Genomic DNA, 26,368 nt, shown 5'->3' with positions numbered 1-26,368 from the left:
CGAGACTATATACAGGGGGTACTGGTACAGAGTCAATGTGCCGGGGCACCGGTTACTCGAGGTAATTGAGGTAATATGTACTGTACATGTAGGTAGAGTTATTAAAGTGACTATGCATAGATAATAACAGAGAGTAGCAGCGGTGTAAAAGAGGGGGAAAGGGGGCAATGCAAATAGTCTGGGTAGCCATTTGATTAGATGTTCAGGAGTCTTATGGTTGGGGTAGAAGCTGTTTAGAAGCCTCTTGGACCCAGAGTTGGTGCTTCAGAGTCCCGCAATATGAGCTACGATGCTAATATTTGTGTAAACTCTTCAATGTTCTGTAGGTGTCACTGAGTAGACTGACACCCCATTTCATTGATCCCCAATCCATTGATCCCCAATCCATAGGTAAAGCTGTACAGGGAAGTACAAGTATGCCCCAAATGCAATTCTGAAGTCTATTTGTATCCATTTGCATCACTTTCAATGAGGGACTTTTTTTGTGGGTAATCCTTACTATGGCTAGCTTCACATAGGTCATTGGGAAAACGGGACAGGGAGCTAGAATGTCACTTTGCTGCCACTACAGCAGCACACACCCTTTTTTTATACATGTTTTACATGTATTTGTCTAATGATTGCATTGTGCAACATTGGGTGGATGTGTTATTGCCAGTTCTTAGTCCAATATTGAATGCAGGGCCTAATTCATTGAAATGAGTTAATGGACAAAAAGGGTCCCCTAAATGGCCAGAAATATTGTATGGATTGTGTAGTTTAAGGAGAAAACATAGTCAACACTGAATTCATTAGCAACTAAAACTTGATTAGTGTACCTTTAGTCATCATTACAATGTATACTGAACAAAAATATAAATGCAACCTGCAATAATTTTAAAGATTTTACTGAGTTACAGTTCATGTAAGGAAATCAGTCAATTGAAATAAATGAATTAGMCCCTAATCTATGGATTTCACATGACTGGGCAAGGGTGCAGCTATGGGTGGGCCTGGAAGGGCATAGGCCCAGCCACTGGGGGGCCTGGGAGGGCATAGGCCCAGCCACTGAGGAGCCAGGCCCAGCCAATCAGAATTAGTTTTTCGCCACAAAAGGGCTTTATTACAGAGAGAAATATTCCTGTTTCATCAGCTGTCCGGGTGGCTAGTCTCAGACACAGGTGAAGAAGCAGGATGGAGGTCCTGGGATGGTGTGGTTACACGTGGCCGGCGGTTGTGAGGCCGGTTGGACATACTGCAAAATTCTCTGAAACAACTTGAGGCGGCTTATGGTAGAGAAATTAACATTCAGTTCTGGTGGACATTCCTMCAGTCAGCATGCCAATTGCACACTCCCTCAAAACTTGAGACATCTGTGGCATTGTGTTGTGTGACAAAACTGCACATTTTAGTGTTCTTTTGTCTCCAGCACAAGGTGCACCTGTGTAATGATCATGCTATTTAATAAGCTTCTTGATATGCCACACCTGTCAGGTGGATGGATTATCTTGGCAAAGGAGAAATGCTCCATAACAAGGACAAACATATTTGAGAGAGAAACATTGTGTGCATATGGAACATTTCTGGGATCGTTTATTTCAGCTCATGACAGATGTGACCAACACTTTACGTGTTGCGTTTATATTTTTTGTTCAGTATATTTGGGAGCTGTCACTAAGCATAACTTAAATGACAAGCATAGACCCCAAAAGGACTAGAACTATAATTGCATGAAGCCTACTGTGTAATGCAGTAAAATGCCAAGGTAGTTTCCAACTTACCCAAATTCATTCTGTATTTACAAGCTCTTCTGATAAAAATATATAAATAGAGCAGTCAACAGTTCTGTTGCTATTTGACCACAGAACACACAAGTGTGGGTGAATAAATTCCCAAGACCGGTTTACTGGCCGTGATACATTTAAGAGAATTAATTTCTTTCAACTAATGTTGAAATATTTTAAAAAGCAGCATATTGGGGAAAAAAAAAAAAATAGGAACAATTACAATTTATTAATGTTGTATAAGCTTAAATCACTTTGAAATTTGAATAATAGAACAAAATCGGGAAAATGTTTGTTTCGGAAACATAATCTGGCAATAGGCTACAATATTTTTGTAATGTTTTAATTTATACATATAAAAGAATATAGAAGGTCCTAAAGTGTTAAAAAACATTCAAATAAGTTTGCATTTCTATGTCAATATCGTTTACAGCTTCACCCTTTAAGATGTAGAGAAGGGAATTAAATTAGTTCTGCACACCAGAATGTCGTAAATTCTATTACAATCCACTTTCAGTTACCAACAGTATTAACAATAATTTCAATGAACATTGTGTATTCCAAACTGAAAACATAATTTAGACCTAAGACCCCATACCATTAATCGCATACCTTGTGTTAATGCTTAGTTTTCTATTAATATTGAAAATACTGAAATCATGTAATTTAAAAATGCAGACAATCATTCGCTGGTATGAGTTACATATTGAAGGGGGAGGGGGGGGAATAGGAAAAGTGGGATTGTATAGTTGACATTTGTCTCAAGAGTAATTGAAAATAGATGGCTCCACACACATTCACAGGGAAGAGCAAACCCTTTGAATAGTGTAGAAGATCCATCTTCAGGTTATGAGTCAGCTCCATCAAAGACAGTCTCAATATCAACCCAAACTAAATAAAACAAATAGCCATAACCTGATGGTTGACATTGGACGATAAATAGGAGACCACCAACCCTGATATTACACATTATCATATTTTTTAAATAATTACATTGCTTTTCTTCTCATAACTGAAAGCTCCATCGAGTAATTGTTCCATATATATATCTTACTCCCTTATCTCTGTGCTACTTTGACATATTATGCAACTTCTAATAAATCTCCCCATTTTGTCTCGGAGTCCTCAACTCTCCTCTATGTCACACTGATTTGAGTTGTAAGGTAAGGAATGGACAAAACTGTCACTCGGAAATCGCAACAAAAAAACATTTCCTTCTCTAATTCCTTCTGATCGATTGTTTAATAAAAGTGTCACATTAGAGAAGTCATCATCATACAAAGGACTGTGGTAGAAACAGCATCATGAAAAAAAACAGATGAATAAGAGAGCTTAGTCGAGTGAAACGTTATAAATGGCCTTATTAGTAATCAAATGGGTAAGACTATAATAACATTCACGAATAACCATTTATAAAGTTTCAAAACGATTGAGTATTTAATTATTAGTCGACATTCACAGATGTATATAAGCGTTTAAACATTTACAATGGTTTATTCATTGAAGTTATAAAGTGTAACCCAGAAATGTTACCGTTGAAGAAAGTACTGCAGTGCCCACACAAGGAGCACAATTTTACTTATTTTGCTATTCCAACTATTGTGGGATGCAAAGCACATTTTAGACGAAGTTGCAACTCAATGTCTTGAATCATGCTGATTTGGTGGAGGACCGTACATATGACTAGACCAGGGATGGGGTCTCAACTTACTGTTGCGAGTTACAATAATAAAAGACAAAGTGCAATTTAAAAATMTGGTTGTGCATCAGTCAATTAGCCTAGGTCAGCTTAATTAGATAGTCTAGCGGCCAGCTACATTTACCAAACTTGTAGTAAGCCTGGTCGAATTACCGACCGGTTGATAAATCCGTTATATTAAAAACTGCAAACATTTGCCTCCGCCCGAAGGCAAAATGTGTAGAATTGCAGGAAATTAACTTTAAAACTAAAATGTGTTGTCATGAGGYAGGAGCACTAAAATGTTTTGTTCGCAAGGTAGGCGGGACAGATTGTGGGTAAGCAGACCCACAAGCCACTACTGCATGAGTTCAGTTTTTTTGTGCCCCCACCCATAGCCTAAGCTAACCTAGCGTAGCATTGAAGTTGTTCCAGTGTATAAGGTCTCAGCTTGTCCGTCACATACCCAGTCATGCTTAAAAATAAAATCACCGCTTGCTTGTGCGTTAGTGAGTGTTGATTGTACAGTCATTTCGTATGGATGTCTTCACTTGTGGGCATACTAAATATATATATTTTGTCATAGTAATATATACTTTGTACATGGAAATCAATGTTTGAGTGCATTTACAAATGGTTGGTGGGGGCCCTGCGCTTGGAAGTGGTAGACTACMCATCTCTATACCAACACTTCCAATCACTTTACCATAAACAATTCAACACCAATCAGAATTGCTTTCCTGTTCCTTCCAAGAGGAGAACAAATCAGATGGCTGAARTTTAAACTGCTAAAATCGCAACAGTATCAAGCAGGTGACCTACCATTCTAACATACATCTGGACACCAATAAGACARTCCTTAACATTGGGCAGCAGTTAAAATACCTCTATATCCTATCCCATCGCAACACAGGGCTATAACATGTATTTTTCCATTTAATTTCACTATGGGGTTATCATCGATGATGTGGATCTGAGAGTGGAGCTTCATGGCAATTGAAGCTTCATGGCAATTGTCGTTAAAGGTATGTCTATCACGAGACTGACTATCAACAGATATCAATAGATTTAATGGTTAACACTGGCTAGCAAGTCTGAGCCAAACTGACCATGGCAGCACAATCTCACCACAAGCCGTCTCACCTTTAATACAACGGAATGAGCGAGGGACAGAAATCAGGTGTGCACAATCCTCAACCCATAGAAATACCAATTATATTCATTCTATTTCTATGCCCCAACCTCCCCCATGAGATTAGTGTCCCAGTCTGCAGGACAGAGGGCCATCAATATCCTGCCAAACTGCACTGAAGACATAAAAAAATAAAAATGTTCCTCCAATCCGGCAACCAATCTGTAGGTTTGATTCGTCGTGTTTGGGTAGCTTGGGAGGCATCGCTTCATTCTCAAGTCTTTTTTTCGATACTTGAAAGACAGACCCAATGTTTGTGTCCATCCAAGTACACGTCTGCGAAGCGCAGCAGAGTTCCGTGAGGGCATCAAGCGGAGTCACTCGTGGACGTCCCAGATTTCAGATAGCAGCGGCGGGAGCTTCTTGTCCTGGAGGCGCAGGGCGAAGACCTGCTCAGAGTGGACGCTGCTGAGGGTGCGGAGGCTGACCAGCTTCATGAGCATGCGTGGAAACATCAGGTGATCCTAAAAGGAAGAGAGGTTAATTTAACCCCATTCATAATTCAGTGTTGGGGACCATTACATTTTGTATTTTTAAACATAACATTTTCATATTACTTTCTATTCGGATTTTCCCACTCATGACCTGCATTTCAATATATTTCCTGTACCGACTGGAATTGAAAATGGAATTCAACTCAATGTGGACTCAAGGGTGTGTGTGTGTGTGACAACTGAATCCTCAAAACCTACACATGGCGGCTTGTACAAGTTAAATCATATATATAACTAGGGCACTCACGTTTGGCCTCTTTATCATGATGTAAGAACGAAGTGCGTCCACGTACGGCTGCTGCAGTCGCTCCACCAGTTCATGGTCCTGCACATTGGGCCGGTCTGGGAAACATACGAATACAGCTGAATGTTTTAAACCTAATACAATGCATAGATATGTTGAATATTACTTTCTACATATGGGGAAGGTCTTTGTAGTACCCAGGTCAAGACATTAATATTTTGATATTCCAAACTCTTTGTTTAGAATTCTTTCGCATTTAGGCAAAGAGACCAGCGAGGCGAGTGAAAATAACTTGTGAACTTTCCGTGCCGCTACCATTCACTCAGTGAAAATAGACTCCTCAGCAAACGCATGCAGTGCCTTCAGAAGGTGTTCACACCTTTTTAGGATAAAAAGAAACATAACAGAGCTAAGCACAGGCAAAATCCTAGAGGAAAACCTGGTTCAGTCTGCTTTCCAACAGATACTTGGAGACAAATACACCTTTCAGCAGGACAATAACCTAACACACAATGCCAAATATACACGAGTTGCTTACCAAGATGACTGAATATTTCTGAGTGGCCTAGTTACAGTTTTATAGGCCTAAAAATCTATAGCAAAACTTGAATGGCTGTCTAGCAAWGATCCAACAAACTTGAGAGCTTGAAGAATTMTTGTAATAATGTGCAAATATTGTACAATCCAGGTGTGCAAAGCTCGTAGAGACTTACCCAGACACTCACAGCTGTAAATCGCTGCCGAAGGTGTTTCTAACATGTATTGACTCAGGAGTGTGAATAGTTATGTAAATTAGATATTTATGCATTTCATTTCTCAATAAATTTACAAAATTTTCTAAAAACTTGGTTTTCACTTAGTCATTATGTGGGTATTGTGTAGATAATATATTCAATCCATTTTAAATAGGTCAAGGGGTATGAATACTTTCTGAAGGCACTGTATCATTAACTGTCATTCTATTTATTGAAAAGTTTTTCAAAATATCTACAGCCACCTTATTACATAATTTCCTGACCACTGGTCATATTTTCACCTGAAACCCTGTAGAATCTTTGAAAACGGCGCTGTTCCCATGAATTTGTTTGTTTTCGGGACGCTTCCGCATATGATTACTAGAGATGCACAATATGTCAGTGACAATATTGGTATCGGCTGATAGCTTAAAAATCGATATTGCATAGAATATTTTATATTGGTATCGGCCCAGAATATCCACATCAGTGAATCCCTAATGATTACGACGATGTCCAGACCTTTGTAATAAAAGGGACCTTGCATATGGGCTCTGTTCCACACTAGCATACCACTTGACCTCTGACCTGCAGAGAAGATGTTAATGGCGATGAGCAAAGCATACTCCGCCTCGTCCAGGTGCAGGTCGTTCATGCCCTTGGAGAACTCAAAGATGGGGTTGATAAACTCCAACTGCAGCCCTGAGGGGGATGCGAGAGGAGAGGGAAATACAGACAGAGAAACAAATATGGGTTAAGGGTAAAAGGTCAATATCTCTACAGAGTATGGCAAGGGTTGAGCCAAAGTTTCCTTGAGGGGGGTGCAGAATCTTCCTTGATTTGAGGGATATACACACACACACGTTCAAAAGTTTGGGGTCACTTAGAAATGTCCTCGTTTTTGAAAGAAAAGCAAATTTTTTGGTCCATTACAAAAACATAAAATTMATCAGAAATACAGTCTAGTCATTGTTAACGTTGTAAATGACTATTGTAGCTGGAAACGGCTGATGTTTATGTAATATCTACATAGGCGTACAGAGGCCCATTATCAGCAACCATCACTCCTGTGTTGCAATGGCACGTTGTGTTAGCTAATCCAAGTTTAACATTTTAAAAGGCTAATTGATCATTAGAGTTGCAAAGAAAAAGCCATATCTCACGGACCAAAAAAAAGAAAAGATTAAGATGGACAAAACAGACACTGGACATCTTCTGCCTAGAAGGCCAGCATCCCGGAGTCGCCTCCTCGCTGTTGAGACTGGTGTTTGCGGGTACTATTTAATGAATCTGCCAGTTGAGACTTGTGAGGCGTCTGTTTCTCAAACTAGACACTAATGTACTTGTCCTCTTGCTCAGTTGTGCACCGGGGCCTCCCACTCCTCTTTCTATTTTGGTTAGAGCCAGTTTGCACTGTTCTATGAAGGGAGTAGTACACCGCGTTGTACGAGATCTTCAGTTTCTCGCATGGAATAGCCTTCATTTCTCAGAACAAGAATAGACTGACAAATTTGACTAGAAAGGTCTTTGTTTCTGGCCATTTTGAGCCTGTAATCGAACCCACAAATGCTGATGCTCCAGATACTCAACTAGTCTAAATACCAGTTTTATTGCTTCTTTAAAATCAGGACAAAAGTTTTCAGCTGTGCTAACATAATTGCAAAAGGGTTCTCTCATGATCAAATAGCCTTTTAAAATTATAAACTTGGATTAGCTAACAACGTGCTATTGGAACACAGGAGTGTTGCTGATAATGGGCCTCTGTACACCATTAAAAAAAAAATCTGCTGTTTCCAGCTACAATAGTCATTTACAACATTAACAATGTCTACACTGTATTTCTGATCAATTTGATGTTATTTTAATGGGAAAAAGTGCTTTTCTTTCAAAAACGAGGACTTTTCTACGTGACCAAACTTTTTAACGGTAGTGTATATACACACAGTACCAGTCAAAAGTTTGGACACACCTACTTATTCAAGGGTGTTTAATGTTTTACTATTTTCTACATTGTAGAATAATAGTGAAGACATCAAAACTGAAATCATGTACTATCCAGAAAAGCCTACCTAAAATATGTCATGAATCTTGTTAAACTACATGGAATTGCAGGAAAAGACCTTCAAAACAACAAATTACTTTATTTAAAAAATGTTATGTTAAAAGGGGGACCCTGGGGGGAAAAAGGGTGGGAGCCCCTGGAGTATAGAACAGGAGGGAGTTGAAGGCGAGCAGCTTGATTTTGACTGATTGGAGCTTGAATGTGGATCATGAACATCTCACCTGCTTTGGCAAAATCCTCCTTGTTATAACTGAAGTCCTTCAGGAACGTGATGCTCTCAATGGCAGGGTTGTATCTCCGCGATGTCTCCAGCAGCATGATCTGCCGAAAAACAAGGCACATCTCAGTGACTGGGGATCAAGTGAGAAACATTGTGCAAAGTAAATAATCTACTTGACATAGAGACATGTGATCCTGAAAACAAACATAATGCTATTGAGCCAGACATGATTCCCCCCTCCCAGTGGTCCTGACTAGAAGTGGTGGGGTTAATAGGCGAAAGACAACATAAAGCCGGCATTTGTTATTACTGTATTTACCACTTTAACAAACCTGTTTGAGAATGAGGGGAAAGAGTAATACACTAGAAAAACGATGACTCACCTCAATGGTTGAGGTCTTCAGCAGGGCAATCTGGTCCTCTCTGGTGAGCTCTAGGAAGCCAGGCAACTGCTTGGCAAAGTCCACTATCTCCTGGACCGACATGATGGCCAGCTCAGTGAAGTGGGCAAAGCGCTGCTGCCGCACCTCCCTGTTCTGGGGGTCCTGACTCTGGGGCCACGGCTGGAAATTAGATGGAGACAAAGACATCAATAGATTAATGAACAAATTATTCAATTCATCAATAATTTAAAAGAAAATAAAAACACCTAATACAATGCAGAAATTTCACCATGTGCTCAGAGCTGCTGAACTACCAAAAATTGTCTGGATGACAGTTAATTTGGCCAAAATTCAACAGTAACAATATTTTTTGCAGTATTCTTGGCTAACATGTCTTTGAACATGCGGAGGTGTTGTGGAATGCAGAAATGTTGTATTCCACCTCCATGTCAAGATGACGATTTCATACCAATTCTTACATTAGTGCAACTGTATATCAATCAAAACTGTTTAAGATAACATATGTTAGTAGTTTGCCCTATGGCGTCAAAGGATTGGGACACTCAGAGACAATCACCGTGACTTTGGGCCGGTCGATGAACGAGCGCTTGTTGCACTGCTTCTGCATGGCCACCAGCTTCTCGATCATCTCCAACTGCTCGGGCGCCAGCGGGACCACCTCCGGCACCGGGGTGGGGGTCACCACCGCAGACGTGCGTGCAGTCTCTTCTTCGTTCTTCTTCATCTTTTTCACTCGGATCTGCTCCTCTGAGAGAACGCCTGGGGGTGCCAGGAACACAAGCAGCACAGTAATGAAAAGTAGGAAAAATAAGTACTACCGTAGTTTGGGAGGTCAATTTCAATGATGTACTTCAGCTTTTTATAGAGATCTTGCAGAGCCATCTCCAATCAGTATCTCTACATTTAAAATAGAGCATCTTCTCTTTTTTTTTTGCAAAACCGCTACATTTCCCGACAGATCTAAGGAAAAGGTCTAAAAAAGCACAGGTGTTATTGAAGATAAAGGTGTATATATATATATATTTCTTTTTTAAACAACTCACATTGCTCCAGCATGCCCGCTTCACGGCACTTGCGCAGCCGGCACTGCTGGCACTTGCGGCGCATGTACATGTCCATCTCACAGCGGCCGTTGTTCTTGCACGAATACTGGGCACTCTTGATTACGCTGCGGCGGAAGAAGCCCTTGCAGCCCTCGCAGCTCAGCACATTGTAGTGGAAGCCTGAGGCCTTGTCCCCACACACGCTGCACACCTCGTTCCCCAGCATCTTGGGGGCTGGACCCTTCTTCCTCTTCACCGGCTGGCCCTCTGGAAATTATAAAATGTATGTACTATCAATAGATATGCAAATTTCAGAGAAAATAGTAAATGCATACATGTACTGTCAATATACTATATGGAACTATCTGGGAAAATATAGGCATGTACTCTAAATATATAAGATGAGACGGATTAGACTGATGCTTGGACCAGTCCGACTGGTTTGATGACGTCACTGAACACACAGGTGTCAGGTCTCCCTCACAAAATAGGTATCTTGAACTCAAATGAGAATTTCTGGATAAACAAAGGTTAAATCAAACCAAAATACAAAAACACGCGCACCTGTATTGGCAGGCATGCTGCCGGCGGGGTCAGCCTTGATGTCGCTGGGCTCCATGGGCAGTGGGCTGCTCTTCTCAGCTAGTGAGGAAGGCCCTTTCCGGGGGGGGCTGGAAAACCCTACATGGTCAGGTGGTTCCAGGGGGAGGAGGTTGCCCTCATGCTTCATTTCTGCACTGCTGCGGTCGTCACCACTGCAGAGGCAGTCCAGCTGCAGCTCTGGGGCCCCGTCAAATACCTCACCTGTGATACGGGGCGGCAGGTAGCCTAGTGGTTAGAGCATTGGACTAGGAACCGAAAGGTTGCAASATCGAATCCCCGAGCCGACTAGGTAAAAATCTGTCATTCTGCACCTGAAAAAAGGCAGTTAACCCACTTCTCCTAGTCTGTCATTGAAAATAAGAATTTGTTCTTAACTGACTTGCCTAGTGAAATAAAAGGTAAAACAAATAAAGAAACACACATTGTAGGGTATCCAATCAAACACGCAAAAACATCCAATCAAAGACATCTTTTGAGTAATGAGTAAATGAGTAAAATAATGTTAATTGTGTAGATCAGTGGTTGTCAACTGGTTTTGACCCAAATTGAACCAGGTTGTCTCAGTAGCGACCCAATATTCACAACACGAAAAAGATTCACCAAAATACAATCTGGAAAACTATTTRTTTATGCTATATTGATAGTAAATGTAGCAATTATATGACAAGGGAAGATCCTTTCCACCTCTTTCAATGTCAATAATAAAATTATGCCCATATTATTAATGACCTCACTGGTTTGAGACCACAAATCTARSAAAAATAGCACTGCTAATAGCTCTACATTGAAAATATTGTGATTAAATGAAAATTGMTGAGATTAAATTATTAAAACATTTACATGTGTAATTTCTTATCCAGAGCGACTTACAGTAGTGAGTACATTAACACTCCACATACCTGGTTTAAGTTCAAATAGGAGTACTATTGTATTTTACCCACGACCCATTCAAAACCTTCAGTTGAGAATCGCTGGTGTAAATAATCCTCAAAACTCCAATAGATGTTTTACCCTTGTAGGCTGGGCAGAATAAGGGTGACTAAATAAAATTAACACAACTTGAAGCATATAAAGTAGATGTTTTACTGCCGATCGGCTGGTAACGCTAGGTTCTACGACAATGTATACAAACAGCAACGTCTTCCTGTTACACTATTGGTTCTAGGAGGTTGAAAACAAACAATATAGTAATACTTCACATCCCTGAAACGGATGCGTTTTGGATTATGAAAAGGTAAGAAAGTAATCATACTAAGCCATTTCATTTATTTAAACATTTTATATTTTCAATACAAGAAGCCAGTTCAAGTTCTTTTCATCTGTATTCTTAAATAATGATCTAAAATTGTCACTAAAATGATACAAATTCTGTAGTGTACTTTGTGGCGTGACCTACAATGTCAGTGCTCCCAATCAGTGTAATGACACGTGGGTTCGACTGAGAACCCAGCTGATGAATGGGAGTTAATGTAAATTTACATCTCAACAGTTCAAGGACCTAATCAGATCATGACTAAAACACGGGGCTCTCTTACCATGACCAACATCTGTGATATCAGTCGCAGACAGTGTGGACATCTTCTGCACAGCAGCTTGTCATTACGAAATCAAATCTGCACCTGGGGGTAATAAAATAATAATATCAAATAATTAATATAAGAGCCAATAGACCACTTTATTTAAAGGAAAATGCCATAAAGTGAAAAAGTAGAAAGCGTGCCAGATCAAGTGCGCCTATACGTGTGGTCACAATTAAATAGCCTGTAGACTAGGCTATATAGGATGCGGAAGCACAGCACTCGTCTAACTTCCTAAATTTGACAGGGTATAGTTTAAATAGACTCCAACACCGACTGGAAATACATTTTACACTTCTTGAAAATCATCCGGTTCACATTTTGTCATTTAGCATATGCTCTTATCAAGGGCACAGACAGGTTCACCTTGTAGGCTTGGGGATTCGAACCAGCAACCTTTCAGTTACTGGCCCAACTAACCGCTAGGCTACCTGCCGCCACAACTAATGCAAAAATGCACCTAAAAGTTATACAAAACGTAGCTTAAGTCAAGAAAGTGTCCACTCTCCTATATTTCGCCCCAACTCCTCTTTCAAACTACATCTACCCTGTTGGCTGATATAGTCCAATAATACCACTAGCCTAATATAAAAAATGGGCCACGTAAGAATCTCTGGTATTTTAACCTATTTCTTTGGCTATTTTTGCGCATTATAATTTTGACTAGATTTTCTCCCATCAAAGCCATTCAACTATTTTAAAGTCACAATTGGCCTCATGGRGAAATCTGAGCAGTTTACTTCCTTCTCTGGCAACTGAGTTAAGAAGTATCTTTGTAGTGACAGGGTGTATTGATATACCATCAAAGTATAATTATTAACTTAACCATGCTCAAAGGGATATTCAATGTCTGCTTTTTACCCATCAACCAAAAAGGTGCCCTTCTTCACAAGGCATTAGAAAACCTCCCTGGTCTTTGTGGTTGAGTGTTTGAAATTCCCTGCTCGACTGAAGGACTAACAGATAATTGTATGTGTGGGGTACAGAGATCAGTCAATCAAAAATATGTTTAAACACTATTATTGCACACAGAGTTCATACAACTTAAGCTATTTTTTACTCTTGTCAAAAGGAGTTGAATACTTGACAAGACATTTTAGCCTTTAATTTATTTGTTCAACTGTAGTTGAAATTGTCAGTCCGTCACCTGGCATTAATTTCAACGTCCACCAATGTTTTTTGGTCCTTAATTGGCCTTGAATTTGTCCCAAATCTAGACGTCCATGATTGGTTCAGATTTGGTCCGGTCCAAATCTGAACCAATCATGGACATCCAGGTTTCAAAAATTTTAACAGTACAATGAGTATAGTACACTAAAGAAAAGTACAGTACTTTACAAGTATAGTTCAGTAGAATAGAGTGGAGTAGAGTTTAGTATAGAACACAGTAGAGCACACTAGAGTTGAGCAGGGGTTGCATTAGAGTTCAGAAATCTGCATTTTCAAAACGCTGACCTTTCACAACAAAATCTGCATTTTAAACCATTTCACCCGCGTTATATATTGAAAGTCAGTGTTTTTCTGCTTCAATAGGGTGATCAGGGGAGTGCAACTATAGTGTTTCTTCACAGAAAATACATTAGTGCAACACATTCGGCAGAAAATAGCTTCATTTTCATCAGATAACAGAAGTGCAACGCTATTTATAGCAGCCACAGGTAAACGAGCTTACAAATGAAAATAAACCTAGGTATTCTTTGTCGAAACTATTCACGGCCGTCATATTTCTAATGTTCATCATAGAAAGAACGTAGCCAGCTACATTTTGTAATGTTTAGCTTAACGTTCATCTTGCATATTACCGGAGAAAAGGAGACAAGTAGGTTACACCTAGAAAAGTAGCTACACAGTCAGAGCGTTGTCTGCTGATAAAATGCCCATTTGTGAATTCTCATCCGAGTGGAGAAGTGCGACTGATTAGCGCTTACTATGTTGCATTTTAGATCCGAGTTATCAAAACGCAGCAAGATATTTCTTGAGCGGCTACATTTTTTCAGTGTGAAAAATGCTTAATTGTGCGTTAACACAACCCATGTTGAGTACACTATTATGTAGTGTACTATACTTTACTGTAATCTACTGAGCTAAAGTGTGCTGTACTTTGATGTCCAAACTTGTGCAACAGACGTTTATAATTGGTTCGGATTTGGTCCTGTCCAAAACCAAATTTGGTCTTGCATGGTGCCAGAGCTCATTAAAATAAATAGACAACAGTGTAGAATAATACCCAAATATGCAAAGGAGGATATTGCATATTTTTACCTTTGTGAAGCTATTAAGGATACGTCACCATGAAGAGAATGACATTCATATCCATAATTATGCAATTCTGTGTAGTACAGATCAGGGAGCCATGATGAAATTCCATTAGCACAATTCTGTTACCGGGAATAAATCCACTTCACTTACTGTAGTTCAATAACCAACTGAGATGTTCAACGTGTCATGTCAGTTGTCACCCCATTCTTTCTGCAGACATCTTTGAATCTTAAATTTGGAGCAGTTATTTAACATTTTTAGGAAAACGTGATGACTTTTGTTACTGAAATTGCTACTAAACTTGACATCTGCACAGTTTGAGTAAATGTGTTTTTATAAAATGTCCTGGGTCAATTCTTAAAAGTAGTCCTTGAGCATAGAGTTTAAGATTAATGTTTTTGATTGGTATCCATTTTAAGGGTCTCGGCGCAAATCCATTACTGTGGAACTGCCCATAACTAGGACTTTACAGTGATGTTGAAGATTTWGGAGACATTGAGGTTAAGTGGGTTGAAATCTTTCTAGAAGTCTGAAAAACATTACAAAAATGCTGTCTTTATTCATACATTTTTTTTTAAATAATTACGTTCCATGTGGTCTATATTGAAGGGCGCTTCATTTAATCTAACATGCTTTAAAATAGGGATGTGAATTGTACTCTATTTGTAGAACAATTGATACCAACTGATCCTTTAATATATAAATGCCTCATGAGCTTAGTTCAACTGTCCCCATCAGAACCCAAAGCTTACTTTACTTGTTTACGTTGTTTGTAAACAARGTAAGTGTAAACAAACTGTATAGCCCCAAAACTAATGATTCTCAAAATTATACAATGTCCCAATTTTATTTTTGCACTAGTTGGCTGTACCTGCAACAAACTCCTTCAACTCCTTTCCTTCATCAGCATTGTTCAAACATGATCAACTAAGAAAAAAAAGCAGGACGGCAGGTGGCCTAGATTAAGAGCGTTGGGCAAGTAACCGAAAGTTTGCTGGTTTGAATCCCCGYGCCGATTAGGCCCAAAATCTGTTGATGTGCCCTTGAGCAAGGCACTTAACTGTAATTGCTCCTGTAAATCACTATGGATAAGAGCGTCTGCTAAATTACTATAATGTAAAAKACTTTCAGCTGATTGCCGTCTGCCCMGTCTTCAGATATGACCATTGACATTAATTGAATCAAACATTTTAGCAAATGTAGGCATAATAAAATGTTTTTAAAAAACAAAAAAACAGACTTAGCATAGACCTGTTACTCGTTTGAGCAGCACAAGTGAATTGTGTGTCAGTGTGTTTAGGAGATTTACCAGAGAGACAGTTGAATTGGGCAACTGGGGTTCAACATACCTTTAAAGTAATTGTTATGATCTGTCCATCTTCCCCATGTGAGACTGAAACCTCATTCAATGTGGCTGCTACCCTGGCATTGACAGATGAACAGCTTTAAGGACAGACCTGCGTGTTCCACTAAAAAAAAAAAAAAAAAAAATCCCTCTGTCACGTGGAAGTTTTGCGACAATAATATCTTCAGAGAAACAAACCCTTCTGCTTGTCAACACTCTGTGGGAGTCAGAGAGAAACAGAAAGAGGGATTGAGGGGAGGCAGGGTGAAAATGGGAACACAGGAGAGGTAACTATCGGTCATTTGCATGGCTCTGAAATCCCCATAGGGCCTTGTGCTACTCAAGTCTTTCCCTCTTGGAGTGTGTCTAACCAGCCACTTCTCACAAACACAACACACCAAAAAAGGGGCCTAAAGTAGGCTAGTTAACAGAACTAACAAATCACAAGTTAGGGTGTAAAAGTAGACTATTTGTACGGAACTGTTTGGTACAGAGACCTCAGGTCTGTCCTCATTGTGAACCCAAACRAATATAAAAATATATATATTTACAAAATTAAAATAACACGAGGCCTATAGGCTATGCCGTGATGCAGGCCTATGCCTCGAGTAAAACAGAGCTGAAAAAAACCCATTTCAGGCTATTCCATTAAAGCAAAGCACGTTGTAATCAAAAGTCTAAATCTTAATTGSCGAATTTGAAACTGCTTTTGTGAGGCGCAGCCAGGAACTAGTTTAAATCTCCAGTTTGGGAACATTACGTCTTCCCAGATTACAACAGCGAAGGACAGGGAGTGGATAAAACGTTAAAAGTATGTTGCCACGCTCAATGAGAATAGCTTTTGCAGCTGCCAACACATCTCAGGGCTCTCTACAGACCCGGGTTCGATCCCAGGCTGCCTCGCAGCCGACCGGGAGATCCATGAGGCGGCGCACAATTGGCCCAGCGTCGTCCGGGTTAGGGGAGGGTTTGGCTGGCTGGGATGTCCTTGTCCCATCGCGCTCTTGCGACTCCTTGTGGTGGGCCGGGCGCATGCACGCTGACTTCGTCGCCAGCTGTACAGTGTTGTTTCCTCCGACACATTGGTGCGGCTGGCTTCCGGGTTAAGCGGGCATTGTGTTAAGAAGCAGTACAGTTTGGCAGGTCGTGTTTCGGAGGACGCACGGCTCTCGACCATCGCCTCTACTGAGTCCGTAAGGGAGTTGCAGCGATGGGACAATTGGATACCATGAAATTGGGGGATTTAAAAAATAAACACATAGTAAAGTACAGATACCTCCAAAAAACTAATGAAGTAGTATTTTCACACCACTGCTTTTTACAAATCGATTCTTGGGACAAATTATTGAAATAATGTTGTGATATGTAACCATCTACCCCCCCATCACTACTGACAACCCCAAATAGGCTATAGTTGTTTTAATCCATTGTTTTTAAACAAGTTTAAAACTAGCTTTTTGATATCATGGACTGTCAYTCGTATCCATAGCACTATCTATGAATGTGAGAGTGATTAGGCCGAAATTTCTCCCAGCCCATTTCTAAGAGTTATGGCAAAACAAGAGGCTGGGCTGCCGTTGAGATGAAAAGGAAGGATTGTTCATTAAAGACTTTTTGCCTATTCAAATGTACTGTGTCCTAGGCTAACAATTTCCACTTWAMAGGACAGGAAAGCTGCAGCTGGTTTGAAAGCTTGAGTTGACTGGGTGAATAAGGTTCTTTGGGCTGTGGGCCACTGACCTAAAGTCACCTCACTCAAGTCCAATGTTCTGTTGAGCTTGTCAGGTACCTTTGTCCAGGGAATGAGTGCTACTGTTATCAAAGACAGGTAGAATTTAAATCATAGGAGGCATTCACAATACATTTTAAAATCTTAAATGGGAAATCTGCATTRACTACATCCATTTTTTTTATTCATGATATACACCCATTGATTCCTGAAGAGGCCTAARTCAAAAACCTGGAAGATATCATTTTGGTCATAAATAGATGAATTTATTTCCATGGCTTGAGTGGACATTGAGGTAGGAAGTTAGGAATATGCCCTTTAACCTATTTTATTCTGTACTTTATTCTAAGCCTGTCATGAGAACTATATGGAACAATCCCCTCACTTGTAAACATGGGATTGTTACTGAACAATGGTGAAGATACCATACAAAGCATTAATAAAAWAAACAGTTGCTTATGTCCAAGTTTCAGTACCTCCTTTGATGGTGAGCATGCATGTGAGTGTGTGTGTATGTACAATCTCACAGTGAAAGGCAGCAGAAGACAGAGTTCCATCACAGTAGAACATCTAGTGCCAGTAAGCAAACTGGGTGTAACTTTAATTTTTCTCCTGAATGTCACATCAGTAGATGTAACTCTACTGGTTAAGCAAAAGTATTCCATACTCAGCACCGAAAACAGTGTGTGAAAGGAAGATACAGTAACGTTAGCAGATTGACTATCCAGAATCACATTTCAGGGAATTTAAGGTACAGAACTAGTCATTCTATTCTTATGAGTTTAGCCTCTGTTGACCCACTGAGGAAAGAAAAGTAACTTCAAATTAAATTTCCCCACACACCCAGGTAGAATTGGACACAATCACTTGCTTTGCTAGCTAATAAAGGGATGATGTGATGCTCAATTAGCAGTTACAGGATAGGTACTGTTTGGAGTAGCACAGAGAACTTTAGACCAACCATAACGATACTATCCTCATTCTCAAGTTGGCCAAACATGTACAGTGCATTGTGAAAATATTCAGAACACGCCCCTTTTCCCAACATTTTGCTACGTTACAGCCTTATTCTAAAATGGATTAAATAAACAATACCCCATAATGACAAAGCAAAAACAGATTTGACATTTTTACAAAAAGTATTATATAAATAAGCTATTTCTGTTATATTTAAGTATTCAGACCCATTTCCACAAGACTAAACTGACCTCAGGTGCATGCTGTTTCCATTGATCATCCTTGAGATGTTTCTACAACTTCATTGGAGTCCACCTGTGGTAACTTCAATTGACTGGACATGATTTGGAAAGGCACACCGGTCTATATAAAAGGTTCCGAAGTTGACAATGCATGTCAGAGCAAAAACCAAGCCGTGAGGTCGAAGGAATTGTCCGTAGAGCTTCGAGACAGGATTGTGTCAAGGCACAGATCTGGGGAAGGGTACTAAAACAATTCTGCAGCATTGAAGGTCCAAGAAAACAGTGGCCTCRATCATTCTTAAATGGAAGAAGTTAGGAACCACAAAGGCTCTTCCTAGAGCTGACCGCCCAGCCAAACTGAGCAATCGGGGGAGAAGGGCCTTGGTCAGGGAGGTGACCAAGAACCCGATGGTCACGCTGACAGAGTTCCAGAGTTCTTTTGTGGAGATGGGAGAACCATCTCTGCAGCACTCCACCAAATCAGGACTTTATGGTAGACTGGCCAGATGGAAGCCACTCAGTGAAAAGCACGACAGCCCACTTGGTTTGCCAAAAGGCACAAAGGACTCTGACCATGAGAAACAAGATTTTATGGTCTGCTGAAACCAAGATTGACTCTTTACCCTGAATGCCAAGCATCACGTCTGGAGGAAACCTGGCACCATCATGCTGTGGGGATGTTTTTTTAGCAGCAGGGACAGAGACTAGTCAGGATCCTTGATGAAAACCTGCTCCAGGGTGCTCAGGACCTCAGACTGGGGCGAAGGTTCATCTTCCAACAGGACAACGACCCTAAACACACAGCCAAGACAACACAAGAGTGCTTCGGGACAAGTTTCTGAATGTCCTTGAATGGCTCAGACAGAGCCCGGACTTGAACATCTCTGGAGAGACCTGACAGAGCTTAAGGATCAGCAGAGAAGAATGAGAGAAACTCCCCAAAAACAGGTGTGCCAAGCTTGTAGCGTCATACACAAGAAGCCTCGAGGCTGTAATCGCTGACAAAGGTGTTTCAACAAAGTACTGCGTAAAAGGTCTGAATACTTTTGTAAATGTGACCCGTTTTTGCTTTGTCATTATGAGGTAGTGTGTGTGTGTATATTGATGAGGGGGAAGAAAAATACATTTTGGGCTGTTACTTAACAAAATGTGGAAAAGGTGAAGGGGTCTGAATACTTTCCCGAATGCACTGTACCTTCTAAAAAGTCAGTGTCCAGTTGCAGGTGGTTCGTTGGAGCATTTTCTAAATTCAGTTATTAAAAGAAGTCGATGTTTTCCTTCATGAAGTAATCCAACAATGTGTACGTCACCATCTTGTCTAATTCAAATATTCTGTCATTGATCGAAACAGGTGAGTGTCATAATGGCATACTGCACTTTGGGGTGGACCCACTGGAGTGTATTTTTGTTTTTTTTACTTTATTTAACTAAGCAAGTCAGTTAAGAACAAATTCTTATTTTCAATGAAGGCCTAGGAACAGTTGGTTAACTGCCTTGTTCAGGGGCAGAACGACAGATTTTTACCTTGCCAGCTCAGGGATTCGAGCCAGCAACCTTTTGTTTACTGGCCCAACGCTCTAACCACTATGCTACCTGCCGTGTGAAGCATGCGTTTATGTATTGTTCTAAGTACCAGTATGTGGAAGAGGGAAAGATTGATGTGTATGGTTATTGAGGTTGGACAYGGATGGAAGGGATTTGGGGGATGGGGGAGGGTTTGTGAGAAGTTAGCTGGCCTCTTTTTTCTTAATAGTACAGGATTAGGTAAGAGGGTTTAGTTTCTCTTAATGTTTCTTTATTCATTTAGTCTGTAAGCTGCGATTGACTACACACTACAGTAGGTGGCATGCACCTCTAACGTTTGTTCGCGGACTGCTATAATCTTATAGAAGGGGTGGACACACTTGTCTCAATCAATGACTTAAAACCTACCAAACCAGAAACCATGGATAGATGGCTGCATTTGTGCTAAACTGAAAGCGCAAACCACCGCATTTAACCATGGTCAAATAACTACAATAAGGCAATCAAACAGGCAAAACGTCAGTACAGAGACAAAGTGGTCACAATTCAACGGCTCAGACACGAGACGTACGTGGCAGGGTCTACAGACAGTCACGGATTACAAAGGGAAAACCAGCCACGTTGTGGACACTGTCGTCTTGCTCCCAGACAAGCTAAACACCTTCGCASGCATTGAGGCTAACAATGATATCGACGCGGCCCGCTACCAAGGACTGTGGGCTCTCCTTCTCCATGGCCAACGTGAGTAAGACATTTATGCGCGTTAACACTAGTAAGGCTGCCGGCCCAGGCGGCATCCCTAGCCGCGTCCTCAGAGCATGCACAGACCAGCTGACTGGTGCGTTTATGGACATATTCAATCTCTCCCTAACCCAGTCTGTCCCTACATGCTTCAAGATGGCCACCATTGTTCCTGTACCCAAGAATGCAAAGGTAGCTGAACTACATAACCGTAGCACTCACTTTTGTCATCATGAAGTGCTTTGACTAGTCAAGGATCATAATCGCCTTTAACTAACCCGCGACCCTAGACCCTCAATTTGCTTATACCGCCCCAATAGATACAGATGCCATTGCACTGCACACCGCCCTATCCCACCTGGACAAGAGGAATACCCATGTAAGAATGCTGTTCATTGACTATAGCTCTCTGATTCAGAGGGGGTTGGGTTAAATGCGGAAGACACATTTCAGTTGGACAATTGACTAGGTATCCCCCTTTCCCCTAGCTCAGCCTTCAACACCATTGTATCCGCCAAGCTCAACTAGGTCCTGAACTTCCTGACAGGTCACCCCCAGGTGGTGATGGTAGGAAACATCTCACTTCACTGATCCTCAACATTGGAGCCCCACAAGGGTGCGTGCTCAGCCCCCTCCTGTACTCCATGTGCACCCATGACTGCGTGGCCATGCACGCCTCCAACTCAATCAAGTTTGCAGACGACAACAGTAGTAGGCTTGACTACCAACAAGACAGCCTACAGGGAGGAGGTGAGGGCCCTGGCAGAGTGGTGCCAGGAAAATAACCTCTTCCCTCAAAACGAAGGCACTGATTGTGGACTTCAGGAAAAAGCAGAGGGAGGAGGCCCCTATCCACATTGACAGGACCGCAGTGGAAGGTGGAAAGCTTCAAGTTCCTCGGTGTACACGTCACTGATGATCTGAAATGGTCCACCCACACAGACAGAGTGGTGAAGGCGGCACAACAGCACTTTGTCTTTGCCCCCAAGACCCTCACATACTTTACAGATGCACAATTGAGAGCATCCTGCCGGGCTGTATCACCGCCTGGTACGACAATTGCACAGCCCGCAACTGCAGGGCTCTCCAGAGGGTGATGCGGTCTGCCCAACACATCACCAGGGGCACACTGCCCACCCTCCAGGACACCTACAGTACCCAATGTCACAGGAAGGCCAAAAAGATCAACCACGCGAGCCACAGCTTGTTCACCCCGCTATCATCCAGAAGGTCAGTAGAGGTACATCAAAGCCGGGACCGAGAGACTGAAAAAACAGCTTCTCTCAATGCCATTACTGTTAAATAGCCATCACTAGCCAGCTACTCAACCCTGCACCTTAGACGCTGCTGCCCTATATACATAGAACCGCTGGTCACTTTAATAATGTTTACATACTGCTTTACTCATTTCATATCTGTATACTGTAGTCAACTATACTGTATTTTAGTCAATACCACTCCGACATTGCTCGTCCTAATATTTATATATTTCTTAATTCCCTTATTTAATTTCAGATGTGTATATTGTTAGATATTACTGCACTGTTGGAGCTAGGAACACAAGCATTTCACTAGACCCGCAATAACATCTGCTAAATATGTGACCAATAAAATTTGAGATTAGATTTTTTTTTAAATGGACAAGATGGCAGCGTACACATTGTTGYTTTACTTCATGGAGCAAAACATTTTAACAACAGAGCATTTTCTAAATTCAAATGAACCACCTGCAACTAGACAGACATTTTACAAGATACGTGTTTGGCCAAATCGAAAATGAAGATAGTGTCACCAAGTTTCGGTTGATTGAAAACTCTGTGCTAAACCAAACAGTACCTGCCCTGTATGGCGGCAGGTAGCCTAGTGGTTAGAGCGTTGGACTAGTAACCGAAAGCAAGATCGAATCCCCGAGCTGACAAAGTAAAAATGTGTTGTTCTGCCACTGAACAAGGCATTTAACCCACTGTTCCTAGGCCGTCATTGAAATGAAGAATGTTCATAACTGACCTGCCTAGTTAAATAAAGGCTGTTAGCCCGTTACAATCTGCTAGCTATGCATCACATTGAACTTCCCATGTTCAAAAACACAACTGTAAGAATTATGTCTGAAAAGTTGAGCACAGGCTCCATTAATCACCATCATCTTTGATGTCAAATTTAGCGGCAGAGTAGCCCAGCGATAAAGAACGTTGGGAAAATCCCCGAACCGGCTAGGTGAACAATCGGCCAATGTACTTTAATTGCTCTTCGGTCTGGATAAGAGCGTCTGCTAAATGGCTAAAATGTACATATGAAGTTGTGCCTAGCTAACGTATGCCTAACACTGTCCTGCTATTGAAGTTAAGTTGCAATCTATGGCAAGATCCCAACGTACTATTTCGCAATCAAGTCAGCTAACTAGATTGTTTCCTGATGACATCAGTAATGTTGACGTTAGCTGGCTAAATAGGTAGCGTTAGCTAGGTAACTAATAGTAGCTAGCTAACTTGTTAGCAAGTTGTTAACGCAGCAAGCTAGGCACAGCTCATTTAAACTTTACAAACACTTCACGTTTCAGCTGTTAGCCATAGCTTTAGCTATGGTCTTCTGTGGCTCGTCGTGCGCTGTTTTTCTATAGTTAGTTATTTAGAAAAGCGCTTACTAGCTAGCTAATGTTAGCTCGTTCAGTAAACTAATAGACAGGCTTAGCACGCTAAATCTGGCTGGTGGTGGATTCTAGCTACCAAGTTCGTCAGCTAGCTATTCCAGTAGACCGAAAAAGACAACTGTATCATGTCTAAACTGGCATCAAGACAAACTATCCTAATCAACACAAAAAGTCAGAATTGGTGGCTTGCCTGAGTTTGTAACCGATAGTTACCCCGTTTCGTAGCGACTAGCCAGACAGACCCCACGAAGTACTGCTGCACGGTTYGTGTAGTCAATCATGTGACTTGAGCAGGAAATAGGTATAAATACATTTCACCCGACGCAACAAAGATTTGTCAGAGTTGACACAACTAGACACAACTAAAAGGAATACATTATTACGAATGACACATTTACCTGCACCACCCCCGGCCGTGTCCAAAACCTTCTGATCGATAGCACACGACGTCACGACGACAATTTGTAAACTCGCTCCATTTTGAAGAGGGGTCGCAATGTATGCTGCATTCAAAACAACTGTGAACTCGGAAAAATACGAGGTCAAATCCATCAAATTATGACCTCGGTGATCTTCATGTCGGAGATATAGAAAGAGGCCCGAGTTCCGGAGTTGGCATTCCAAATTGGATGACCGTTCAAATCTTGGACCGTTCAAATCCAATATCGTTTTTTTTCCGAGTTCCAAATTGTTTTGAACGCACTGAAGTCGGTTATTTCCGAGTTCCAAGCTCCCAGTTGTTTTGAACGCGGCAGTATATCTGGAATATGTGGGGATTTAAGAAAACGATATCATTCCTGCCATGGTTTTATTTTAATTTGTTTAACCTTTATTTTATCAGGGAGTCATACTGAGACCAATGTCTCTTCTACAGATGAGCCCTGGATTACATAAATTACAGACAATACACATCGAAATATAAATACGAAATGCAAGCAGAAAGAAAACACGGTCATAAAGAAAGTATTTCCATGTTAGATCACCGAGGTCATGGTGGTTTGTCATAGTGGTTTGGAACCATGCTCATCCTCCAGGCGGCGAAAAGGAGCATTGCTTTGGCTACCGAAAGCCATAGAAAAAGATTAAACAATAATCTGTCGTTCTGCCCCTGAATAAGGCAGTTAACCCACTGTTCCCCGGTAGGCAGTCATTGTAAATAAGAATTTGTTCTTAACTTACTTGCCTGGTTAAATCAAAAGGAAACAATGGCTTCAGTCCAAACACTTAAAAGACAAACCTACAGCCCTCAAATTAATTGGACACTTCTGATGCCGTCTGACGAGAATAAACTTGCAAATACCCACGTGTATTTCCTGTATTGATTTGTTGTTAATAAAAAAAAAAGGAAGGATTTTTTTTTTTTAATGGCTCGCCCTTGCCCGGATATGTGTCACTCGTTCATCCCGCGATGATTGTGTTTTCAGCCACCGGTAGCTCCAGTAAATTGTGATGGCATGTATATAATTATTAATATATGCCTACTGTATGATAGCTAGRAAATTAATTAGCTAAATAACGTTAGCCTGCCTAGCTGGAACTTCTGAAGAGGTTCCAGCGGTCTAAGGCACTGCATCTCAGTGCTTGAGGCATCACTACAGACACCCTGGTTCGATTCCAGGCTGTATCACAAACAGTGGTGAATGGGAGACCCATAGGGCGGCACACAATTGGCCCAGCATTCTTGGCCGGTGTAGGTCATCATTGTAAATAAGAATTTGTTCTCAACTGACTTACCTAGTTAAATAAAGATTAAATAAATAAAAGTATTGGGGCTTCCCTATATGCTGAGGATGGAACTATTTGGAAGAGGGGAAGGAATATCTCTCATGTGACCAAATCTATTCAACAAGCTATAATGGATGTTGAAAGATGGTTCAGTTTTAAAATGTCAGTGGTGAAATCTTGCTGTATGTTCTTCTCGAAGAAGAAAGTTGCTGATAATATATTGTTGTTTCTGTATGGATAGCCTATGGGGAGGGTTTTTAATGGTTCAATGAGTGATATACATGGGAAGAGCATGTCATACATTTTGAAACAAAGTGTAAGAAGGGGGTGAATCTTATGCGTTTGGTGTCTGGTTATGAGTAGGGTGCTGACAATCGTTGATAGATATTTTATAGAGCTCTGATCAGGACGACAATTGATTACTGGAGTATAGTTTCTGGAACAGCGGCGAAGACTTGGCTTCAGAGGCTGGACAGAATCCAGTACATAGTTTTATATATATCTTTAAGGGTACGTAATGGTGCATTTTAAATCAATATCGTTATGTTTCTTACTAGTGGAGGCAGGTGAGATGCCTTTGGAAAAACAGCGGGAAAAATAGTTATTAGCTTATTGGGTTAGGCTGTGAGGTTGACCACAGCCTAATTCCCTGTCTGTATTGAATTGTTTATCATCTGGAAAATCTAAAAGGAGTGGCCTACTATTGGAAGTAATAAGGTTATTATGCAGAATTGAGAGACTGGGTGTGGTAGTGAGATTCTGCTCTGTCCCAGCCCATCGGGTGTGGAAGAGAATGAAATTGTAGACCAGTTAGCCAAAAGAGCTTTAAAACAATATATAATTGATACTAATGTTCCACTGGTTAGAGGTGAGGCGAAATGTAAGATTAGAGCCATTTTGATAGATGTGTGGCAGAAGTGATGGGACTCTGAGCCCAAGAGCCGGCATTTACAGAATATGCCCTCTAAAGAAAGGTTGGTGGACCAAGATTCYTAGGTCTGATTAGGAAGGAAGAGGAGGTGTTTGCGCCATTGCGCCTAGGACATTGAACTCGTCATTACAGCTGGTTGGCAAGCATGTGAATGGTTTGTCTCAGGAGTGTATGGTTATGAAATGGTGGAGCATGTGTTACATTGTTGTAAGTATGTTGAAGAGAGGGAAAMATTGAAGTGTAGGGTCATTGAG

At 41.0% G+C, this 26,368-nt stretch overlaps 1 protein-coding gene across 11 annotated transcripts; it reads right to left on the bottom strand.

Annotated features, from left to right (window-relative positions):
- Positions 1-2,512: 2,512 nt before the first annotated feature.
- Positions 2,513-24,457, bottom strand: LOC111974002 (oxysterols receptor LXR-alpha). 11 transcript variants are annotated; one of them, XM_070447245.1, is made up of 12 exons: positions 23,857-24,457; positions 23,649-23,743; positions 15,623-15,835; positions 11,973-12,056; positions 10,399-10,638; positions 9,835-10,101; positions 9,342-9,550; positions 8,771-8,950; positions 8,389-8,488; positions 6,679-6,807; positions 5,375-5,469; positions 2,513-5,097 (listed from the first exon to the last, which is right to left on the bottom strand). In XM_070447245.1, exons 4-12 carry the CDS (start codon positions 12,013-12,015, stop codon positions 4,951-4,953), a joined length of 1,410 nt encoding a protein of 469 aa, XP_070303346.1. In that variant the 5' UTR covers positions 12,016-12,056; positions 15,623-15,835; positions 23,649-23,743; positions 23,857-24,457; the 3' UTR covers positions 2,513-4,950. The 11 variants fall into 11 exon arrangements, with proteins under 11 accessions (XP_070303346.1, XP_070303350.1, XP_070303347.1 ...); XM_070447249.1 differs by having other exon boundaries at positions 6,694-6,807; XM_070447246.1 differs by having other exon boundaries at positions 15,623-15,730.
- Positions 24,458-26,368: the final 1,911 nt, after the last annotated feature.

This window comes from Salvelinus sp. IW2-2015, linkage group LG15, assembly GCF_002910315.2.
Source record: "Salvelinus sp. IW2-2015 linkage group LG15, ASM291031v2, whole genome shotgun sequence".
Taxonomy (NCBI): Eukaryota; Metazoa; Chordata; class Actinopteri; order Salmoniformes; family Salmonidae; genus Salvelinus; species Salvelinus sp. IW2-2015.
This window is presented reverse-complemented; position numbering and strand designations above follow the sequence as displayed.